This window comes from Aotus nancymaae, unplaced genomic scaffold, assembly GCF_030222135.1.
Source record: "Aotus nancymaae isolate 86718 unplaced genomic scaffold, 86718_ANA_hifiasm-v0.15.2.pri h1tg000076l, whole genome shotgun sequence".
Taxonomy (NCBI): domain Eukaryota; kingdom Metazoa; phylum Chordata; class Mammalia; order Primates; family Aotidae; genus Aotus; species Aotus nancymaae.
Window position 1 is genome coordinate 11,453,833 of NW_026988491.1, and position 20,890 is coordinate 11,474,722.

General features: G+C 47.5%; 1 protein-coding gene across 2 annotated transcripts; it reads right to left on the reverse strand.

The window, feature by feature from the left end:
- Positions 1 to 1,039: 1,039 nt before the first annotated feature.
- On the reverse strand, positions 1,040 to 19,107 carry CIMIP4 (ciliary microtubule inner protein 4). Of its 2 annotated transcripts, none has more exons than XM_012476378.2 (6): positions 18,985 to 19,107; positions 14,932 to 14,991; positions 11,527 to 11,974; positions 7,064 to 7,208; positions 1,390 to 1,500; positions 1,040 to 1,191 (listed from the first exon to the last, which is right to left on the reverse strand). In XM_012476378.2, exons 3-6 carry the CDS (start codon positions 11,803 to 11,805, stop codon positions 1,094 to 1,096), a joined length of 633 nt encoding a protein of 210 aa, XP_012331801.2. In that variant the 5' UTR covers positions 11,806 to 11,974; positions 14,932 to 14,991; positions 18,985 to 19,107; the 3' UTR covers positions 1,040 to 1,093. The 2 variants fall into 2 exon arrangements, with proteins under 2 accessions (XP_012331801.2, XP_012331800.2); XM_012476377.2 differs by having other exon boundaries at positions 11,527 to 11,993.
- Between the last annotated feature and the right edge of the window lie 1,783 nt (positions 19,108 to 20,890).

Sequence of the window (20,890 nt, forward strand, 5' to 3'; positions counted from 1 at the left end):
TATTATTGATCATGTGGTTTTAAGCCCACAAGTTTTGGTACTGTGGTTTGGAACACAGCAAATAACCCATAGGTAGAGCACATTCTGAGGGTGCAAGCCAGTGATATGGGGATGGAGGGTGCTGCGGGCTTAGAGGCTCACCAGGTGAAAAGCTTCAGGATCAGCTAGAAAACAGAACTGTCTGACCGAGAACCATTATCTTGGGACTCTTCCCTGGGGCTCCAATTCCCAGGATTCTTATGGGCTGAGGGTGCTTTTGGCAGCTTAAACAATGAGGAGATACTCAGGATCACATTACAGGAAGTCCGGAGACCAGCGGCTTCTAGCCAAGTTGATGGAGCAGCTCAGCGAAGCGATGGAGCATCCAGGATGTGCTGCACGGTCTGCAGTTCCTCTGGTCATAGATGTCTGCCAGGAGCAGTCTGGGCTGCATGGTTCCTCATTCATTACATCAGGAGAGATGGATGCTCTCCCCGCATTCCCAGCAGAGAAAAGAATTTCCCAGAAGGCTGCACATGCCCACAACTTTCCTTACATCTTATTGGCCCAAATTGAGTCCCATGTCCATAACAGAATCAATAATGTGTGAGAGGTGGGGTTGGGGTGGGGGCTAAGTATTACCATGAGAGCAATCAGACCCACCACTAGATCGGATGAAATGGGTGTGGCCAATTCCTCTGAAATCTGTGTCTCATTGGGGAGGAATGGATGTCTGGAAAGAATTGGCATCTCCTAGGGAGAGCATGCAGAATAAGATCCAGCAGTGTCCACTAGAGGACACCTTTCACATAGGGCATGTGGGAGAAGCCAGGCACCCTGAGCTTGAGACAGAGTCGAGTCACACTCAGTTCTCATTCCTTTCCTGGGATAGTGGGTGAAGGTATGTGTGTGTGTGCACGTGTGTGCAGGAGGGAGGACTGGGGGATCGTTTGGACCCCCAAGGCTTCTATCTTCCCCTAGTTGGTCTCTCCAACCCCACACATCGGTCCCCACTCCAATGTGAAGAAAGGCAGCAAGCTCAGAAGGACTCAGACAAGCCTTTCCTTATTGTTAGCATTTTATTTGAGTAGTGGACACCTCTACCGTGTCAAATCTAATACTTTGAGCTCTTGGATTTGCTGTTTTCTCCATATTTCTCTTTCAGTGCTTTCTGCAAGTTCAGGTTCATAGCATTTTTCCGGTGCCACCGACCTACAGAGAGCAGGAGAGGAGCCAGCACAGATCAGATCATCTAGCAGTCTCTGGAGTGCCCAGGTGATGACTCATACCCCTTCCAAGTCCACCCCTGACTCTGTCTCCTGCTCTGGTTTCTCTCTGAACCATAGAGCCAACACACCCTGCCCATGGAGGACAGTTCCCGCCTCCCATCACCCGCAGCTCCCCACTTACCCAGGTCATCCGTCTTCCTGCCATGCCAGTGTTCTAAGTCCCGCACTGACTTCTCAATGACCTCTGGGGTGTAGGAAGCCTTCATGAGGCTCTTTGTCTCCTCAGGAGCCCCTGTGGAATACCATGAAGAAACCCGAAGTGCCCAAGTCAATGGCGATCAGATACTCCATGGTTTATATTGGGTGTCAGTTTCCTCTACGGATGGTAAATTGTGGAAGGGAAGGGGAGTGGGAAGGATTTTAAAGTAAAGCCAAACTCCATCATTTATGGGCAGTATGACCTCAGAGAAGTTTTTAACCTCTCTTAGCTTTGGTGTTTTCATCTATACAAAGAAATGAGATTTTCTTGGATGATTGGGAAGACAAAATTACTGGACATACATCAGGGCATCTAGCAAGTGGAAACTAATACCTGTAACTTAAGCAAACTTGTCTCTATGTTCAAAATTCAAACACACACAAGCAAATACGTTGCAAAGATCAAGAGTCAGCAGAAATGCCAGAGGCTAACTCTCCCAAATTAGCAAAGATTTGAATGATCAGATACAGAATACAAAATAGGTATATTTAATGTTTGAAGCCATAAGAGAGAATAAAAATATAAGCAAGGAATAAGAAACCATCCAGAAACAGCAGATAGATTAGTAAGAGAAGCAAACAGAATTTCAGAAATGAAACATATGATAATTGAAAAAATTAAACTCCATGGATATTAAGATGCCTGGGACTTGCTTTAAATAATCTTGGGTAGGAGTGGACGGGTGGGAGAAAAGATGAAACAAGATCCCCTGTGTATTAATCACTGTTGAGGCTGGGTGGTGTGTGCAACATCTATTTATAAACTAAGTTCTTTTCTTTTCCATAAGTTTGAAAATTGTCATCATAATAGTTTAAAAATAAATTCAATGGACAGGTAAAATGGCAGATCAAATACAGCTGAGAGAAAATGGCAAACTGGAAGATATATCGGAATAAATGAATGTCAGGATGCAATATAAAGAAAAGAATATGATGAAAGAGGCGTTAAGGTGCAGGTTAAATTAAAATGGCCAACATATATATCACTGGTTCTGAAAGGCAACACTAGAGAAAATGGACAGAAGCAACATTTGGAAACATAATGGGTGAAATCTTTTCACACTTGAAAGATGTGAAGTCTTTGATTCAAGAATCATGGGCTGGGTGGGCTCACGCCTATAACCCCAGCAATTTGGAAGGCTGAGGCAGGCAGATCACTTGAGGTCAGGAGTTTGAGACCAGCATGGCCAACATGGTGAAACCCCGTCTCTACTAAAAATTGTAAAAAGCCAGGCATGGTGGTGGGCACCTGTCATCCCAGCTGTGTGGGAGGCTGAGGCAGGAGAATCGCTTGAACCTGGGAGGCAGAGGTTGCAGTGAGTCAAGATTGTGCCACTGCCCTCCAGCCTGGGCAACAGAGCAAGGCTCTGTCTCAAAAAATATATAAAAAAAAAATATTATATTTGCAGTGAACTATGACCACACCACTGCACCCCAGCCTGGGAGACAGAGTGAGAACCTGTCTAAAATAATAATAATTTCTAAATAAAAAATAATAAATACTATTGATATGGTTTGGCTGTGTCCCCACACAAATCTCATCTTGAATTATAACTCCCCTACTTCCCATGTGCGGTGGGAGGGACCCAGTGGGAGATAATTGAATCACGGGGTAGTTTCCCCCATACTGTTCTCATGGTAGTGAATAAATTTCATGAGATCTGATGGTTTTATAAGGGAAACTCCTTTCACTTGGTTCTCATTCTCTCTTGTCTGCCACCATGTAAGATGTGCCTTTCACCCTCCGCCACGATGTGACGCCTCCCCAGCCATGTGGAACTGTGAATCCATTACACCTCTTTTTCTTTCTAAATTACCCAGTCTCGAGTATCTCTTTATCAGCAGTGTGAAAACGAACTACTACAATTATATTTAGGGGTGTGATGTTAGAATCAAGAAGGAGAAAAGGAAGCCTGTTTTTCCTCCTTATATATACACCATTGTCCCAGCCAGGTCAGCCAGGTGAGAAAAGCCTAGTGGTTAAGAATTTAAACTTCAGCCTCTGACTGGCAGGGTTTAAATCCCAAATCTAACTATTCCTACCTCTGTGGCCTTAATTAAGTTATTTAATTTTTCCATGTCTTGTTTTTTTTCTATCTGAAAACAAAATGGGAACTATAGCATTTACCACATGGGATTCATGTGGAGAATAAAATATATATAAAGTACTTAGAGCTGTACCTGGCATACGTTAAATGCTATGCATAAATGTAGCCATCATTACTATTCAAAAGCAGTCATAATCTATAAATAATTATTGGGATTAATTGGTAAGCTTCATTAAGTTTCTGAATATGAGATTAATATACAAAAATAAAAATTGCATCTGTGTATACAGTATCAGCAGCAAAATTAGAAAATGTAATTCTGAAAAAGATATTATTTGCAATAAGCAGCAAAAATAAAGAGATTCATCTAAATAAGTCTAACAGAAAAACCTGCATAATGTTTATAGAAAAAAATCACAAAATGTTACTGAGAGATATCGAAGGAAGACTTAAATTAATGGAGCTATAGACCCTATTCATATATTGGAAAATTCATTACAAAGCTGGTAACAGCCCTTATATTGAGCTGTAGATTCAATGTACTTCCAATCAAAATCCCAGCAGGGTTTTTCATGGAAATTTCCATATATTAATAACATTTGTATGGAAGAGCAAAGGGCCTAGACACCCAAGACATTAACTGGTGATGGTGGTGGAGGGGTGGCAGTGGGAGGATTGCCTGACCAGGTATCAGGCTACCTGTAATAGCTTAGTGATTAAAAGTGTAATATTAGACCAATGGACAGAATCGAGAGCCTGGAAAGCGATCCATGCATATGCGGAAACCTGATGGATAACAGGGACGCTGCTGCAGGCACTGGGAGGAAAGATGAGCCCATTCAGTAAAAGGTACTGAGGCAATCAGGAATCCACATAAAGAAAGAATTGAAAATGAATCCCTACTTCATACTAAAAACAATAATCGGCTCCAGGTGGATTAAAGACTCAAATGTGAAAAAGCAAAACTAAATATTTTAGAAGAAGGAATACAAGATGGTCTCTATGATTCAGCAGAGGATAGGAGTCCCTCAGCCTGCTCCCTGGGTACCTTCTCTAACTCAGTACATAGCCATCCCATCCTTCCAGCTGTTCAGGTCAAAAATGTTGACATCAACCTTCATTTCTGTCTCTCACCCCAAAGCCTGTTTATGAGCATATTCTCTTCTCTCTGCTCCATACAAATATCCAAAATCCTACTACCTCAGGCCACCTTCACCATTACCTCCCTGAGCTGCTATATTGCACAATGGTGCCTCCCAAAATGGGGCAGTGCACTAACCCGGCTTCCAAGCCATTTCTGCCCCAGCTCCCTATGTCCATTCTCCCCATAGCAACTGGAGTGAGCCTTTCACCTGAGCCAAACAGGGCCATTCTCCTGCTTAGAACCTGCCTTGGTTTCCAGCAGGCTTCAGGACCCAGCCTGTTTCCTCTGATTTCTTCTCCCTCACTCCTGTGCAGCCATACCAGCCTCACCAACCTCAAACAGCAAGTGCAAAGGCTAACCCCAGGTGGGTGGAGACAGAGAGGGACAGATGGATGGGCACCGTGCCTCAGGGTGAAGCTCTGTTTCGTAGCGTTTGCCAATTTCCAAGCGTTTTGTTTGTTTGTTTGTTTTTGTTTTTGAGATGGAGTCTTGCTCTTGTAGCCCAGGCTGGAGTGCAGTGGCATGATCTCGGCTCACCGCAACCTCTGCCTCCTGGGTTCAAGCACTTCTCCCACCTCAGCCTCCCGAGTAGTTAGGATTACACACATGCGCCACCATGGCCAGCTAATTTTGTATTTTTAGTAGAGACAGGGTTTCTCCGTAGCATGGCCAATTTTAAGATAGCATTTATATGCCAATCAGTTCAGGGAAACAATTGCCTCTTGTGAGCTGGCCCAAGCTGCTGTGCGCTCCAGTTCTACTTCCCAGGCGGGGTGATGGGACACAGACGTTTTTAAAAATAGTATTCTTTTGCATTTATGTAGACATTATCATGCACAGTTGCATGGAATAGCTATTTGGTGACTGATAGTTGTTAAAGAGAGAAATGGAAGGCCCAGAACAGAGGAAAAGTGGAACTATATTCTCGCTTTCTACCCCCAGCACCATCCCTTCTCCAAGCTCAAAGAAAAATCCAGAAAGGCTTCCAGTGGGTGTCTGGTTCCTCGGGTGACAGGGATCTGAGCCAGGTGAAAGAGGTTTGTCAGGCCCTGGGAGCACTGGAGAGGGCATGGAATGAGGAGAGAGGAAGGATCTCACCAGAAAGAGCCTCATTTCGCAATGAGGTCAAACCAGAATGTGGGGGCAGAAAGAAGCGCCTGCGTGCTGGCTGTGATGGGCATCTGAGCCATCCAGAAGACGCTGGGAACAGGGTCATAGCTAAGGAGATGACTTAGTGGCCGAGGCAGAAAGAACACCTGACTTTGAGTTCCAGACACAATGCCAACTAATAAGAGGTCTATGGCAAATCATCTGAGCTCTGCCCGTGAAATGGGGCTAATTGCACTCCCTCCACCCCAACCAAACAGGACTACACTGACCCAATGGAAACCTCTGTAAATGTCAGAGCCTCCAACCCACCCTTTCTTTCTTCCCAGGGGGTGTCACCTCCAGGCTATGGAGAAGAAAAATGATGGCCAGACAGCTAGTGAATGCTCTTGACTTGCCTCAGCCAAGCGCCTTCATGTGGCACTTCATAAAGTCCTGCCAATGGCCCAGCAAGGGCCACACTCTCGTTATCACCCCCACTGTACCCAGAAGGCAGTGGAAGTTTGGAGAGATTGAGTATCCTGCCTAAGGTCACATCCAGCTAGTGAGTGGCTGAGCTGAGCTTTGAACCAAAGAAACTTGATATTGTCACTGTGACCAAAGTTGCCTGGGATGGGCTGGGGGTGGGAAGCGGTAGTCCTGGCCCTTCCACTGGGTCCTGGGCCTCCTACTGGCAGATTAAGAACCAGAGGTGGGCAGGGCTCAGTAGCTCATGCCTATAATCCCAGTACTTTGGGAGGCCGAGGTGGGTGGATCACTTGAGCCCAGGAGTTCGAGACCAGCCTGAGCAACATAGTGAAACCTTGTCTCTACCAAAAATACAAAAGAAAAAAATTAGCCAGGCGTGGTGGCACACATCTGTGGTCCCAGCTACTTGTGAGGGCAGGCTAAGGTGGGAAGTTTGCTTGCTTGAGCCTGTGAGGCGGAGGTTGCAGTGAGCCAAGATTGCACCACTGCACTCCAGCCTGGGCAACAGAGTGAGACTTCAAACAAAAAAAGAAAAAGGAAGGAAACAAAGGAAGGAAAGAAGGAAGAAACCAGAGGTGTCTGGGGGTGTTAGGGGCTGACTGCCAGCTGGGATGAACCATCCACACACCGAGGACAGACTCGCCAGGGGACTGTATGCTCCCAGCACACGCAAGCTGATATAGAGGACGCGTGGGCATGAAATAAGTGTCTGTGGAGATGTGCCCAGGGATCCTAGACCCCATAAGGAGTGGATATCCCAAAGGCCTTCCCTGCCCAATGGCTGGGAGGCCATGAGTGATCACAGCCCCACCCTTGCCCCTTGACTTGACCTTGAAACAAGTTTGACCGCGTGTTGTAGCCGAGATCATAGTAGTCTGAGAAGATGGAGGAGATTTCCGCAGGACTCTGTTTCCTGCTAGGCCATAAGCTTGCCTTCTTCTGGCCCTGGAAGACTTCACTAATAGCCCTTTGAGCCTGAGCAGGGAGGCAGGGACAACAGACAGGGGATAGGAAAGCAGTGTCAAGCCTCATATCTCCCTCTAGCTCCTCCTCCCCTGACCCTCCCTCCCCACCCCCATTCCACCTTTAACTTGCAGCCCTCAACCTATTCTCAGGGCTGGGGAGCTGGAGTATTCACAGGCCGCAGCCCCAATCCCCCTCACCACCTCCATAGTGGGCAGGAGGCAGGAGGCATCATGTTAACAATCATAAATTCTTCCAAGCATTGAGCACCTACTATGTGCAGCATTGTGTGTCGGGGCAGGGGGGCGGGGTGACTCTATAGGGTCCCATTATTCCCACCATTTTATAAAGAAGGAAAGTGGGCCTCAGGAGATGACCCAGTTCACGCGGCTGGCAGTCCACAGAGCCCTGGCTTGCCTCCTACAACGGAGGCATCACACAGGGAAGCTCCGGGTGGGTGCTTAGCTTTCAGTGAGGCCAATTCCCTCTTCATACTAGTAGGGAAACTGATGCCCAGGAAAAAAAAAAAAAAAAAAAAAAAGGAAACCAAGGAAGGAAGAAACCAGAGGTGTCTGGGGGCATGAGGGGCTGACTGCCAGCTGGGAAGAATCATCCACACATCAAGGACAGACTTGGCGGGGGACTGGATGTTCCCTGAGCTGAGCCCAGGCCCAGGGGAAGGACACCTGGGTCCGAGTTCCAGTTCTGCAATATACTAGCTGCTGACTCTGGCAAGCCTCCTCTCCTCTCTAGGCCTCAGTTTCCCTACTTGTAAAATGTGAATGCAGGGTGGAACTGGATGGTCTTTGAAGCGGCTTCCAGCCCTGACACTCGCTGGCTCAATGACATTTGTGACGTAAGTCACAGGTGGGCAGAGAAACACAGATTTCTTCATTCATGCCCGGGATGGTGGTCGCTGAAGAAAGAAATGTTATCTCCCTAGGCTGGGCAGGGCAGTGAGACGTAGTGACCATGGACTTGACATCAGATGGGGACAAGTTCCTCTAAGTGGGGCAGAGCAGTTAAGATTGTGACCTCTCAGACTTGTTGGTGGTGGGGTTACAACACTTTAAGATGACAGAGTGGAAGGGGAGCCTTGGGAGAAGCCCTTTGTGACCCAAGCAAATCACAGCCGCTTCCTTGGGCCTTAGTTATGCCATCTGTTAAAAAGAAGCAATAACTCCTGCCTGGCCTTCCACACAATGCAGTTGCTATGAGGGTTGAGATGGTGGCTTTGAAAATATGTCTCAGAATGCCAGGGCAGGAAGAACACAGCATTTGACCAAAAATGGTAGATGGATTTGATCCTCAAGTTTCCATTGATTTGTAGTGACTGCCTAGAATGCTATATTGGGTGGAAAAGAGTGCTAGCATCGACTAGCAATGTCTGCCATGAATGCAGGCTGGGAGAGTGGTGATGTGCACACCATGTATTTGTCAGCCTAATCTAGTCCTTGCTTTACAGATATGGAGCCTGAAGCCCAGAGAGGGTAAGTAACATATCCAAAGTCACCCAGCATTGAATAAAAATTCAAAGCGGGGGAGAGAGATCCAAGATGGCTGATCACTAGCAGCTCGGGATTGTAGCTCTCAGTGAAAGTGCAGAGAACGAGAGGACGCCACACTTTCAGACGAATTTTTGTTGCTAATGGACCAGGGGATTCCAGCGGAGGAGCCCCACGGGTCACCAGCGTGACTCTTGTGGCCGGTGCGGCGGTTCTTGGTGCAGAATGAGCAGGACTTGGTCCCCTTTTGACCAATGTTGTTTGGAGCTCTGGGAAGACAGAGTCGCCTATTCAGCTGATTGAAGGACGGACTCAGGGGAGCTAGACCGGAGATTCCCAGGCAGAAAAGCACCATCAATCTTAATGCCGCTGTTTTGGCTGGCACAGTGGATTGCTCAGATTTCGGCACTGGGAATCAACAAGTTGGACGTCCACTCAAGAGACCTAATTTCAAAGTCGGTAATCACAAAGACGACAGGTGGATAAATTTACAATGATGGGAAGAAACCAGTGTAAAAAGGCTGAGAATACCCAAAGTCAGAATGCTTCTCCCTCTACAGGGGATCACAGTTCCTCATCAGCAACGGAACAAGGCCTGATGGAGAACGAATACGTTCCATTAACAGAAGTAGGCTTCAGAAGGTGGATGATAAGAAACTTCTGTGAATTAAAAGAACTTGTTCTAACCCAATGCAAAGAAACTAAGAACTTTGAAAAAATGTTTGATGAAATGCTAATGAGAATAGACAATTTAGAGAGGAACGTAAGTGAATTAATGGAGCTGAAAAACACAACACGAGAACTTCGCGAAGTATGCACAAGTTTTAACAGTCGAATTGATCAAGCAGAAGAAAGGATATCAGAGGTCGAAGACCAACTTAATGAAATAAAACGAGAAGTCAAGAGTAGGGAAAAAAGGATAAAAAGGAATGAGCAAAGTCTCTAAGAAATATGGGACTATGTGAAAAGACCTAATCTACGTTTGATAGGTGTACCTGAATGTGACGAAGAGAATGAATCCAAGTTGGAAAATACTCTTCAGGCTACTATTCAGGAAAACTTTCCCAACCTAGTAAGGCAGGACAATATTCAACTCCAGGTAATACAGAGAACACCACAAAGATACTCCTCAAGAAGACCAACCTCAAGACACATAATCGCCAGATTCATTAGGGTTGAAATGAAGGAGAAAATACTAAGAGCAGCCAGAGAGAAAGGTCAGGTTACCCACAAAGGGAAGCCTATCAGACTTACAGCAGATCTCTCAGCAGAAACCCTACAAACTAGAAGAGAGTAGGGATCAATATTCAATATCCTTAAAGAAAAGAAGTTTCAACCCAGAATTTCATATCCAGCCAAACTAAGCTTCACAAGTGAAGGAAAAATAAAATCTTTTGTGAACAAGCAAGTACTTAGAGATTTCACCATCACCAGGCCTGCTTTACAAGAGCTTCTGAAAGAAGCACTACACATATAAAGGAACAACCAGTATCAGCCTTTCCAAAAATATGTCAAAAAGTAAACAGCATTAACATAATGAAGAACTTACATCAACTAATGGGCAAAACAGCCAGCTAGCATCAAATGGCAGTATTAAACTCATATATATTATTAATTGTATAAAAAGCCAAAACCCATCGCTATGCTGTATCCAGACCCATCTCACATGCAACGATACACAAAGACTCAAAACAAAGGGACGGAGGAAGATTTACCAACCAAACGGAGAGCAAAAATAAATAAATAAAAAGCAGGAGTTGGCAATTCTCACCTCTGATAAAATAGACTTTAAAGCAACAAAGATCAAAAGAGGCAAAGAAGGACATTACATAATGGTAAAAGGATCAATGCAACAAGAAGAGCTAACGATCCTAAATATACATGACTGATCAACGAGACAGAAAATTAACAAGGACATCCAGGACTTGAACTCAGACCCGGAACAAGTAAACTTAATAAACATTTATAGAACTCTCCACTTCAAATACACAAAACACACATCCTTATCAGTACCATATCACACCTATTCTAAAAGCGACCACATAATTGGAAGTAAATCACTCCTCAATAATTGCATAGCATTTCACAGGTTTAAATGAAATATTGGTTGGCTGCTTGTTTGTTATTTTCTTTCCTTATTCCTTCCTGTCTCCATTGTTAAACACAATTATTGGCATAAAAGAGGTTTTCAATTCCCATTTTTAGACTGCATTCTAGCCTGGGCAATAAAGCAATACTCCCATTCTCTCTCCCTCTTTCTCTTCCTTTTTCTTCCTCTTCTTCATTCTTTTTTTCTTTCTCTCTTTCTTTCTTCCTTTTTTTTTCTTAAAAAAAAAAAAGTCACCCAGCATTTAGGACCAGGTCCAGGATTGCAACCTAGGTCTTCTGATTCCCAATAAATGCTCTCCATCCACTAAAAGCTGTCTTTCTCAGGAGACTTGTCCAACTGGAAAACACCCAATTCACACCAAAGGCTTTTAACTGCAAAGTCATTAAGGGTCAGAGTTTCAGAATCTGCCAACCCAGTTTGCACCCTCTTCTCACACAATTGAGTGCATTTGGTTGACTTACTTCACCCCTGAAAGCCTCGGGCTCCTTATGCGTAAAATGAGGACACTAATAGTACCTTCCTCATGGGTTTTTGGGGAAATATAACAGCTTGTTATATGTGAAGAGTTTAAACAGTGAACAGGGCTGCACACAGCAGGTGCTCGGGAGATACTGCTTTCTAGTGGTATTATTATAGGGACTCTGCACTCAAGAGCGAGTTTGTCTTGTGTCCTCATTATAAGACTGCATCACCCTCCTGGCCCCTGCTTTGACACCTGCTCCTCGGAGACCAGCTGGTCCACCATGTTGCTCCCAAACTTGTGGCGAATGTTGTTAGGAATTACGCTGCCTTTCTGGCTCATGGGCGTGCTCCTCTGGTCCTGGTTCCCCAAGCTGAGACCTTCATCTGTCCCCTGGCATGGCTGAGACCCCTCTCTCAAGGTGGCCCTGTTCTCTCTCGAGGAGGATCGAGAGCCCCCATTCTTCAGGGACCTGGACTGTGGGTCCATCCCCAGAGAATCCCTGCTGGCAGCAGTCGGGGGTGGAGGGGGCATCTCCTCCAAGTGGCACTGCCCTAGGGAGCTGCCTTGAGTGCTGGCTGTCCGGGACAGGGGCTGTGGGGATGGCAGACCCTGGTACTTGAAGTTGGAGGTGTCCAAGGAACTGCAGGTTGTTTTCCAGGGGTCCGTGTCCTGCTGGCCCTTCTCAACATTCAGATGGGCCCTGTTCAAACCGGTTGTACCTGAACACAATAAAGAGAAACAGAGGGGAAGGGAGAGAAAAAAAACAGACAAGTGCAGAAAGTAGAGGGTGGGGAGAGAGGCAGAGATGGGGGTGAGGAGGGGGGTGGACAGACACAGAACCCCGGAACTCCAGAGCCAGAGAGAAAACCCAGAAGCCAGAGGCGTGGGTGGGATATTAGGAGTCGCGAGGGAGAAGAGAGGTCAGCCTGCCGTGCCTCCCGCTGGCAGGGTCAGTGCACAGTGCCTGGAGCCCAAGCCCGCCCGCCTTGAGGCCAAGCTGTGTGACCGCAGCAAGGGACGGCCTGTCTGCGCTTTCGTGTCCCCGGCACCATTTGGAGAGTTTCCTTCCCCAATTTTCCATCTTGAAACTTCCTCTTTGCTCCCCTGGTGAGAATCGGGCAGCAGTGGCACTGACAGAGGTGTTCCTGGGGCCAAGCCACATGCCTGGGAAGTACTGGAGTTAGATGGAATCCCCAGACTTGGCTTCCAGTGCAGGGCTGCTCCCCAATACCTGAGAAGTGGCGCCATCCCAGCCACCCCCCAGGCTCTCTCCTCCCCACCGCCTCCCTGTCTTCCACATCCCTCCCCACGGCCCCGCTCCTCTGAGTCTCTTGTTCTCAGCCTTGGTGTCTCCTTACAGCCTGGCCCCACCCTCTACCCCAGATTACAGGTGTAAATGTGTTTGGTGATCTTCCCTCCAAAACCTTCAGACGAGTCCTCCAGTCCTCTTAAAAGATACATAGCTTTGCCAGGTGCGGTGGCTCATGCCTGTAATCCCAGCACTTTGGGAGGCTGAGGTGGGCAGATCACCTGAGGTCAAGAGTTCGAGACCAGCCTGACCAACATGGAGAAACCCCATCTCTACTAAAAATACAAAAATTAGCCGGACATGGTGGCGCATGCCTGTAATCCCAGCTACTGGGGAGGCTGAGGCAGGAGAATCGCTTGAACCCGGGAGGCGGAAGTTATGGGGAGCCGAGATCATGCCATTACACTGGAGCCTGGGCAACAAGAGTGTAACTTCGTCTCGAAAGAAAGAAAAGATACATAGTTTTGTTTCACTTTCATGTATGAATGAGACCAGCGTCATGTGTTACTTTGTAACTTGCTGTTCAATGTACCACCCTGCCTTGGGGATCTACTCAAGACAGTGGAGACAGCCCTAATTTCCCTTCTGAGCCCTGTAGGGCCCCACCACCACCTCTCTGGGGGACACACGGGTTGGTCCAGTTTAGTTTCTCAGAGAAGGTTGCTGAGAGCGTCAGGCTTTGCCAGCCACTGGGGTTTTCATTTCACTCCCAGGGGTCCCTGCTCAAGTGATGGAGCTCGGAGAGGGCCCCTCTCACCTACTCCGCAGGCGACTGCAGACCCTTCCCCAGGGCGGTGGGAGACAGAGAGCTGAGGTTTCTCTGCTTCCCTGCCCACTTTCCCCTCGCCTTCCTTCCTCTCCATGCCTTTGTCCATGGCTCTTTGTCAGCAATATAACCTGCAGAGGGAAAACCTATTCCCCGAGACCAGACTGTCTTCCTTCCTATACCAGGCTCTGCCCCAACCAGCAGGCAGCCAAGCAGAGGGGCACCTCTGGGGACAGCTGGACTGTCAGGACGGGCACGGTGACCCTCCTCAAAAGAGCGGAAGCAGAGAGTGGGAAGACCACCCACCTGATCAACCTCAGCCCCTCTCACCCTGCTCCTGGGGAGACTGAGGCTCAGTGCAGGGACGGGACCCTCCTGGATTCAGGCTCAGGACAGCCAGTGCTACGCTGTGTCCTCTATCAGCACGTGCTGTTGCCATTGCCTGCTCACCCTCAGCCTGCCCTTTGAGGTTATGGGCACGTTTATGGCCCAAATGTGTCTTGTATTCCTGGCCCAGAGAGCCAGTATATTCACCAACTCATCAACTGAGCAAGAACCAACTGCGTGTCAGGTGCTGTGCCAGGCGACGCGGACACAACAGTGAGCTGAGCAGGCCAACCCCATCCTCTCAGGGTTGAATATCAGTGAATGCATGAATGAATGAATGAATGCAGGAATGAATGAAGACCTGCGTCTGGCATTTCAAGAATCTCATTGCAACTGCACCTTTCCTCTACTCCATTCATTCGGCTGTGAAATGGGCAGAGTACACCCTGCTTCATTTGCTGTTATGAAGATCAAATGATCAGTCAGCAGAGTTACCTAATGTGGCCATGTATCAGAATTCTGCTGGGCACTCTTTAAAAATACAGATTCCTGGGCCCCTTTCAGAGCTGCTGCATCAGAAAGGCCCTGAATCTGAGTGTTTAACAAGGCCCCTGGGCATTCAGGTCATTGCAGGAAGCTTTCAGCAGGAGTGCTGCCCCAACTCACTGGACGCTCTTCTTCCCATCTCACCTGCCAGCCCCAGCCACCCTTCACCCTTCACCCCTGGGGACCTTCTCAGAGCAGGCCTGAACCCATTCACTCCTGCATTGCAATCCTTCCTCTTGTTCTTGGGGCTCCACAAAAGTGCTGGCCCTCTCTCCTTTCCAGGCCTTTGCCTGAGCTGTTCCCCCTGCCCGGAGCATTCTCCTCCACTCCTGAGCTATACCACCCCTGGTCTTGGCTCACATGTGACCCCGTATGTACCTCCCTCCCACTGAGATCAGGCCCCTCACCATGCTCCCCCACAGCCCCGTTCTTCTGGTGCACACAAGACTCAGAGCACGAGTCACTCCCTCAGGATGGGGGCCATATTGGGGTGATAATTCCTATACATGGCAGGATGGGGGGGCTCAGTAATTCCGTTCCCTCCTTTTTCCTTCTGTCTTTCTACAGAATGCCTCCTAGGAAGCCAAGGCCGACAGTGGGTCTGGAAGCCAACGCAAGACTGAGGGGGAGGAGGAAGGGCCTGTTCCCTGCCCCCCAGGGAGTCCCTCCAGAAACCTGAATGTGCACGTCTCTGGTCTACCCGTCCTACCTGGCCGATGGCCCCGCTCCATAGCCTCTTGCTGTGGGACAGATGAGTCCAAGTTTAGTCCTGTAAAGAAAGCACCACGTTTCATCATCTCAGATGACACACAGAGTCTCTGTGAGCGAGGAAGAGCTGGCAGCTGAACAGGAAGGCCTGTGGCTGTCTGCCTGCCTGGACCAGAGATTCTTAGCTGCTCCTGGTGCCCTCTGGCACTGCCCAGACCCATGAAGCCTCTGCCCTAACCAGTCATCACCCTTGGCAAGGGCTGCCTCCTGGACTTCTGCAGGCTCTTGCCCTCTCGGAAAAGCCCTGGCCATCCACCCCCACCCCATCCCACCTGTCCTCAAGGGCCTTTCAAGCAGGCTTGGGACCCTGGGCTCCTTTTACTCCTTCGTAATCTTTTCCTTCCATCTCCTCCTCCTCCTCTCCCCCACCACGACCACCCTCAGAGATCCTGGCAGGCCCCTGGCTGTGAATGCCATTGCACCTGCCCCCAGCCTGGCAACCATTTGTCTTCCTGCAGATAGGGTTGTATCCATTTGCTGACCAGTCATTCGTAGCCCGGGAAGGGAAGCAGCGCAACCACCATTAAGAAAAGCCAAGAGCAGGAACCCACACTTTGCTCTGGTGTAAACTCAGTCTTCTCTCTAAGGCCTTTGGGTCATATTAGAGGGGTAGCTTCATAAGCCTCTCCGGCTTTCGTGTTTGTATTCCATTTTCTTATGTGATCTTTTTCTTTTCTTTCCTTTCCTTTTCTTTTTCTTTTCTTTTTGATACAGGGTCTCACTCTTGTCACCCAGGCTGTGGGTGACAGTGGAGTGCAGCAGTGTGATCTCGGCTCACTGCAACCTCCGCCTCCCAAGTTCAAGTGATTCTCCCACTTCAGCCTCTCGAGTAGCTGGGATTACAAGTGTGTGCCACCATGCTCGGCTAATTTTTTTATTTTTAATAGAGACGGGGTTTCACCATATTGGCCAGGTTGATCTCTAACTCCTGGCCTCAAGTGATCCACTCACCTCAGCCTCCCAAAGTGCTGGGATTACAGGTGTGAGCCACTGTGCCCGGCCTCTTTTTTATAATTTATATTATCTTCCTTTATCCCTGTGGGCTCCCCCGCCAGGTTTTTGTGAGTTTTGTAGTATAAATAAAATAAAATCTGGTCGTACAGACACTACTACAAGGTAAGTGTCTTTGTAATAAAGGAGGGAGACACACAGCAAGTCAGATCTGGAAGGGATATTCAAGGACTGAGGCCCAGAGCGGGAGAGTGGCTAGTCTAAAGATCACCCTGTCAGTTGTTCTTCTGGTAAGCTCAAAAACAGGTGAGCACCAGGTCAATTTTCTTCTAAAAAAACTGCCAAGGAAATAAAAAAAAGTCGCACCAAGTTCTGGGAAAAATAAAAAAATGAAAACACTGCCAAGGAAAACACTCCGTTAATTTTGAAATTCATCATTGTTCGATGATTGTGAAACTTCTGATATGACTTCCAATAATCCTACCCTCTGATATTCACGTATTGTATGATCCCATCCCCCTTGAGCGTAGGCTGGGCCTGGTGACTTGCGTCTGATCAAAAGGACGTGACAACGCTGGTGGGATGTCGTTTCCAAGATCACATGTGTGACTTTGGTTTTGTTTGCTCTCTTTCCCTGGCTCTCCTTGGTTTGCTGATGTATATATGAACTCTGAGATCATACATTCGTACTGTCTTAAACACACAGTTTCAAGCTTCTGAGCCTTGTGATCGTTTGTTTTGCAGCGATACATAGCTAATACATATTCCGGTACCGAGAATGGGGTGTTACTATAACAAATGCTTAAACGTTTGGGACTGAATTTGGAACCCAGCAGTGGGTAGAGCCTAAAAGAATTTTAAAAAGCATGATAGAAAAAGCCTAAATCTCCTTCCGCAGTTTGTTGGTTTGTTTTTTAACAGAAATCTGGGGTTGGAAGATGCTGCCTGTGAGGAATATATTACTAGAAATAGCAGAAGAAAGGCCCTTGCTATGTCGCGGCAGAAACAGCGACACTGTCATCTGCAATTATGTGACTAATGAACTGAGTGATTTAGCTGAAGAGTTCCAAACAAAAGACTGTAGTTGCCTCTTAGCGTCTTCCTGCTGCTTGTAGTGAAATGTGAGAGGAAGGAGAAGAATTGAAGAAGGGAGTGCTAAAGAAAAAGATGCCAGTACTTAATGGTGCTGAAGTCTCACCCTCTCCAGATGCCAAAAGATGCTAAAATTAAGAGATGGCTTCAGAGGACTGTCTGGAAAGTATGGCCGAGAGTGTGACTGTACGACCTGTCGTTAAAACTTCAGACAGAGCGAAGGATCAGGGTATTACTCGGTCACACAAAGGGCACTTTAAAGAGATTAAAGATATGCCTGATAAATCCTCTTCACAGAACCATAGGGCCTCTAGGAAGCTTAAGGCTCCTCAACAGGAGCCCCAGTTAAAAAGGGGTGTGGCTTTTGTTCAGTAGAGTGAACCCCTGTAAGTTTTACTGTTGAGAATACAGCATCAGCAAAATGCTAGCAGCTTGGGATAAAAGGGATAGAGACAGTACCAAATGAAAAGATACCATTGAACAAAAAATAAAACTAAAAAAGACAAATCAGAGAATGGAAGCAAGAGTCCAGAGGCTGGGAGCCATGGAGAATTACTCCCAGGCCTTGAAACCTAATCAAGGAATGTCCAACGTTTGTGTGGCTGGATTTCAAAATTGCGATGGACCATTGACTCCGAGTCTCCATTTTCCTCAAGTTTGAATAGGAATGCCGCTAGCTCTTATCCTAGGCCTAGCACGCCATTGTATGTTAGGTGCGTTCAGGGCAGATAGCTTAGTTTCACAGATCTCTGATGGAGAACAATTGAATCTGAGAAGCTATACTTATGGAAAAACACTAGAGGAGCCTCAGCCACACCTGGGGCTGATTTATATGACCAGATTCTAGCTTTTAAACTGATGCTTTAATAGAATTAGTATTTTAAAGCTCTTAGGAGGGGATGAATGTATTTTGCATGTGGAAGGGATGTACATTATTGGGGGCCAGAGGGCAGAAAGTGGTGGGCAGTTGACATGGTTCCTAATGATCCCTGTTTCTTGGTATAATCCCCTTTAGTGTGGACTGGACACAGTGATGAATGGAATGTGGCAAAAATGAGGGACGTCGCATCCATGATGAACTTGTAAGAGACTGTGACTTCTGTCTTGTTCACTCACTGTCTCTGGCTCACCTCATCTGCTCTGATGGAAGCCAGTTTCCCTGTTGAGAGCTGCCCTACGGAGAGGTCCACAGGGCAAGGAACTCAGAGTGGCCTCTTGCCAACAGCTCCAGAGGAACTGGATCCTGCCGTGTGAGTGGGCTCCTTCTCTGGTTGAGCTTTGAAATGAGACTAGAGACCCAAGCAACACCTTGATTGCAGCTTGTGAGAGACCTTGAGATGGAAAGATCACCAACACTGCACCAGTATTCCCAACTCACAGAAACCGTGAGGTAGTAAATGTTCTCTTAAGCCCACTAAGTTTGGGCGTGATTTGTGGTGCAGCAAGAGATAACTAACACAAGTCCTAGGTCAAGCGTTCTCACATCTAGTCAGTCTTCACAAATACCCAGTAAGGTGTTCAGAGAAACTACTAACTTATCCTCTCACAGATGGAGAAAATGAGGCTCAGAAACAACACAGGACTTCACCAGGTGGGGCTAAAATTAAGTTGCACATCTTCAAGCTAGGTGAAGTTCAAGTTAGCTCCTTCAAGTTGGCTTTTTCCTCCTATCCCCATCCCCCATCCCCAGCCGCCCACCTGATGTGCCCACAGGAGCTATGTACCAGTGCACTGCCAGTCCAGAGCAGTCCGGACTGGCTGCAGTAGAAGTGTGGACTCACTTCCAGTTTCTGACCCGGAGAGAGAGATCCCAAGAGACTTTGGTCAAAGAGGGCAGGAAGGTAGCTCCAGTCTGGACAGTCTTCACTCACAGGCAACTCTGAATGGGGAAAAGGAAGATGAAACCCCACATCCTGGAAGAGCCCTGGCCCTTCATAAGTCGCTGCCTCACCTCTCCAATCTCTTTCATAATGGCAGGAAACACGTGAACCACACCGATGTGTGCTGAAGCCCAGGAGTGCAGATCCCCGCTGCAGAACTACTGGTGAAGACCAATGGATGGTTGCTAGGAAGTGGCCCTCCCCGAGATGTTCATTGGAGTTGCCATGGTGATCATTATACACAGGGCTCTGTTACCTCAGAGGGCTGATAGGCCCACCCCTAGGGAAAAGAGGCCAGGAGAAAGCCAGGACTGAGGAGGCAGGAGGGGCTCCATGGGTTGTTCACTCTCTCATCCACTCAAGAATGTCGGTTGAGCACCCACTGCGTGCCAGGTGCGTGCCAGGCACAGGGGACTCAGATGCTACCAAGTGCAAAAGATGTTCTTGAGAGTTTAGAGGACTAAGTAGAGAGAAGAACTAGCTCTGTGTAGGGAAAAGGAGGAAGGACTTACGAAAGGGTCATTTGAGTTGGGTCTTGAAGGGTGCCTAGGAGCTTAACAGTTTAGAAAGGATGAGAATATTAAAGGTATGGATGTGTATAAGAGAACAAATGTACATCAAGGTCAATGGGGAAGGAGAAACATGCATCTGGGACTGTCTGGTTTGGATGCCCAGGGATTAGGGACCAGGGAGTAAAATCAAAGCAGGAGTGGAACAGTGAGAGTCCTCTCTCATTTTCTTGAACAGGAGGGCTACAGAAGGAGCTCAACAAAGTTAAGTGACTCCTTTTCTGCAGGAAGAAGGAGGCGGAAGCCATCGGCGCCAGCACTGGCCCATTCCTTTCTGGCTGTTGCTCAACATGGACAAAGAGTGGGTATAGGGAAGGCCTCTTGCAAGCCCAGCCCTTCCGTATTTCCCTAGGAAACAGAGAGGACTGTGGTTAAACTTCGAGTCCCCAGAATCTGGGCCTGTCATTTATCAGATAAGAGACTTTGGCCAAGTTCTTTAGTTGAACTTTCCTCGTATGTTGTTAGAAACGGGTTCTCTGTGCCACAAAGCATCAACACCAAAACTATGGATCCGTCGGCAAGACAGTTTCACTTTCTGCAGAAAGTGGGCTGCTCTCTGGCCATCCTGCCACAAGAGCACACCTGAACAAAGGGAACAGGAGCGTTTCTAACCTGATGTGGCCACCCGACTGCTGTGTCCAGTTTCTATTGGCCAAAACAGGACCTCACGTTCTGAGCTTTACCTAATTGGCTAGTAACTTAAAACTTTCCTAGGCCGGGTGCGGTGGCTCAAGCCTGTAATCCCAGCACTTTGGGAGGCCAAGGCGGTTGGATCACGAGGTCAAGAGATCGAGACCATCCTGGTCAACATGGTGAAACCCCGTCTCTACCAATACAAAAAATTAGCTGGGCATGGTGGCGCGTGCCTGTAATCCCAGCTACTCAGGAGGCTGAGGCAGGAGAATTGCCTGAACCCATGAGGCAGAGGTTGCGGTGAGCCGAGATCACGCCATTGCATTCCAGCCTGGGTAACAAGAGCGAAACTCCATCTCAAAAAAAAAAAAAAAAAAAAACTTTCCTAAATAGGTAAAGGCAAGAAAGAACAAAGGAGAGAGAGAGACAGGCAAAAGTGCTTCTTAATAAGGGCAAAGGAGGAAACTATCATCTAATGCTCACCTAGGCTTCTCCAGACATGGCAGGGCAACTGTCTGGGACAGCCAAGGAAACTCTGAAGAGGAACTTCTATTTCATTCTCTATATATGTGAAGCAGGTAACACCCAACACTAAGGATAAGGGTGATGAACACATGAAATGTTTTTTTATTTTTTATTTTTTTTGCAAAATGTAGCACATTGCCTTGCACAGAGAGAGATATCACAAATAACGCTAAGCTACTTCCACAAGCAGCTCGTCAGCAAGTCCTTCAAAGTACAGTAGACAAGGATGCCTTTGTCCCCTCCACAACTC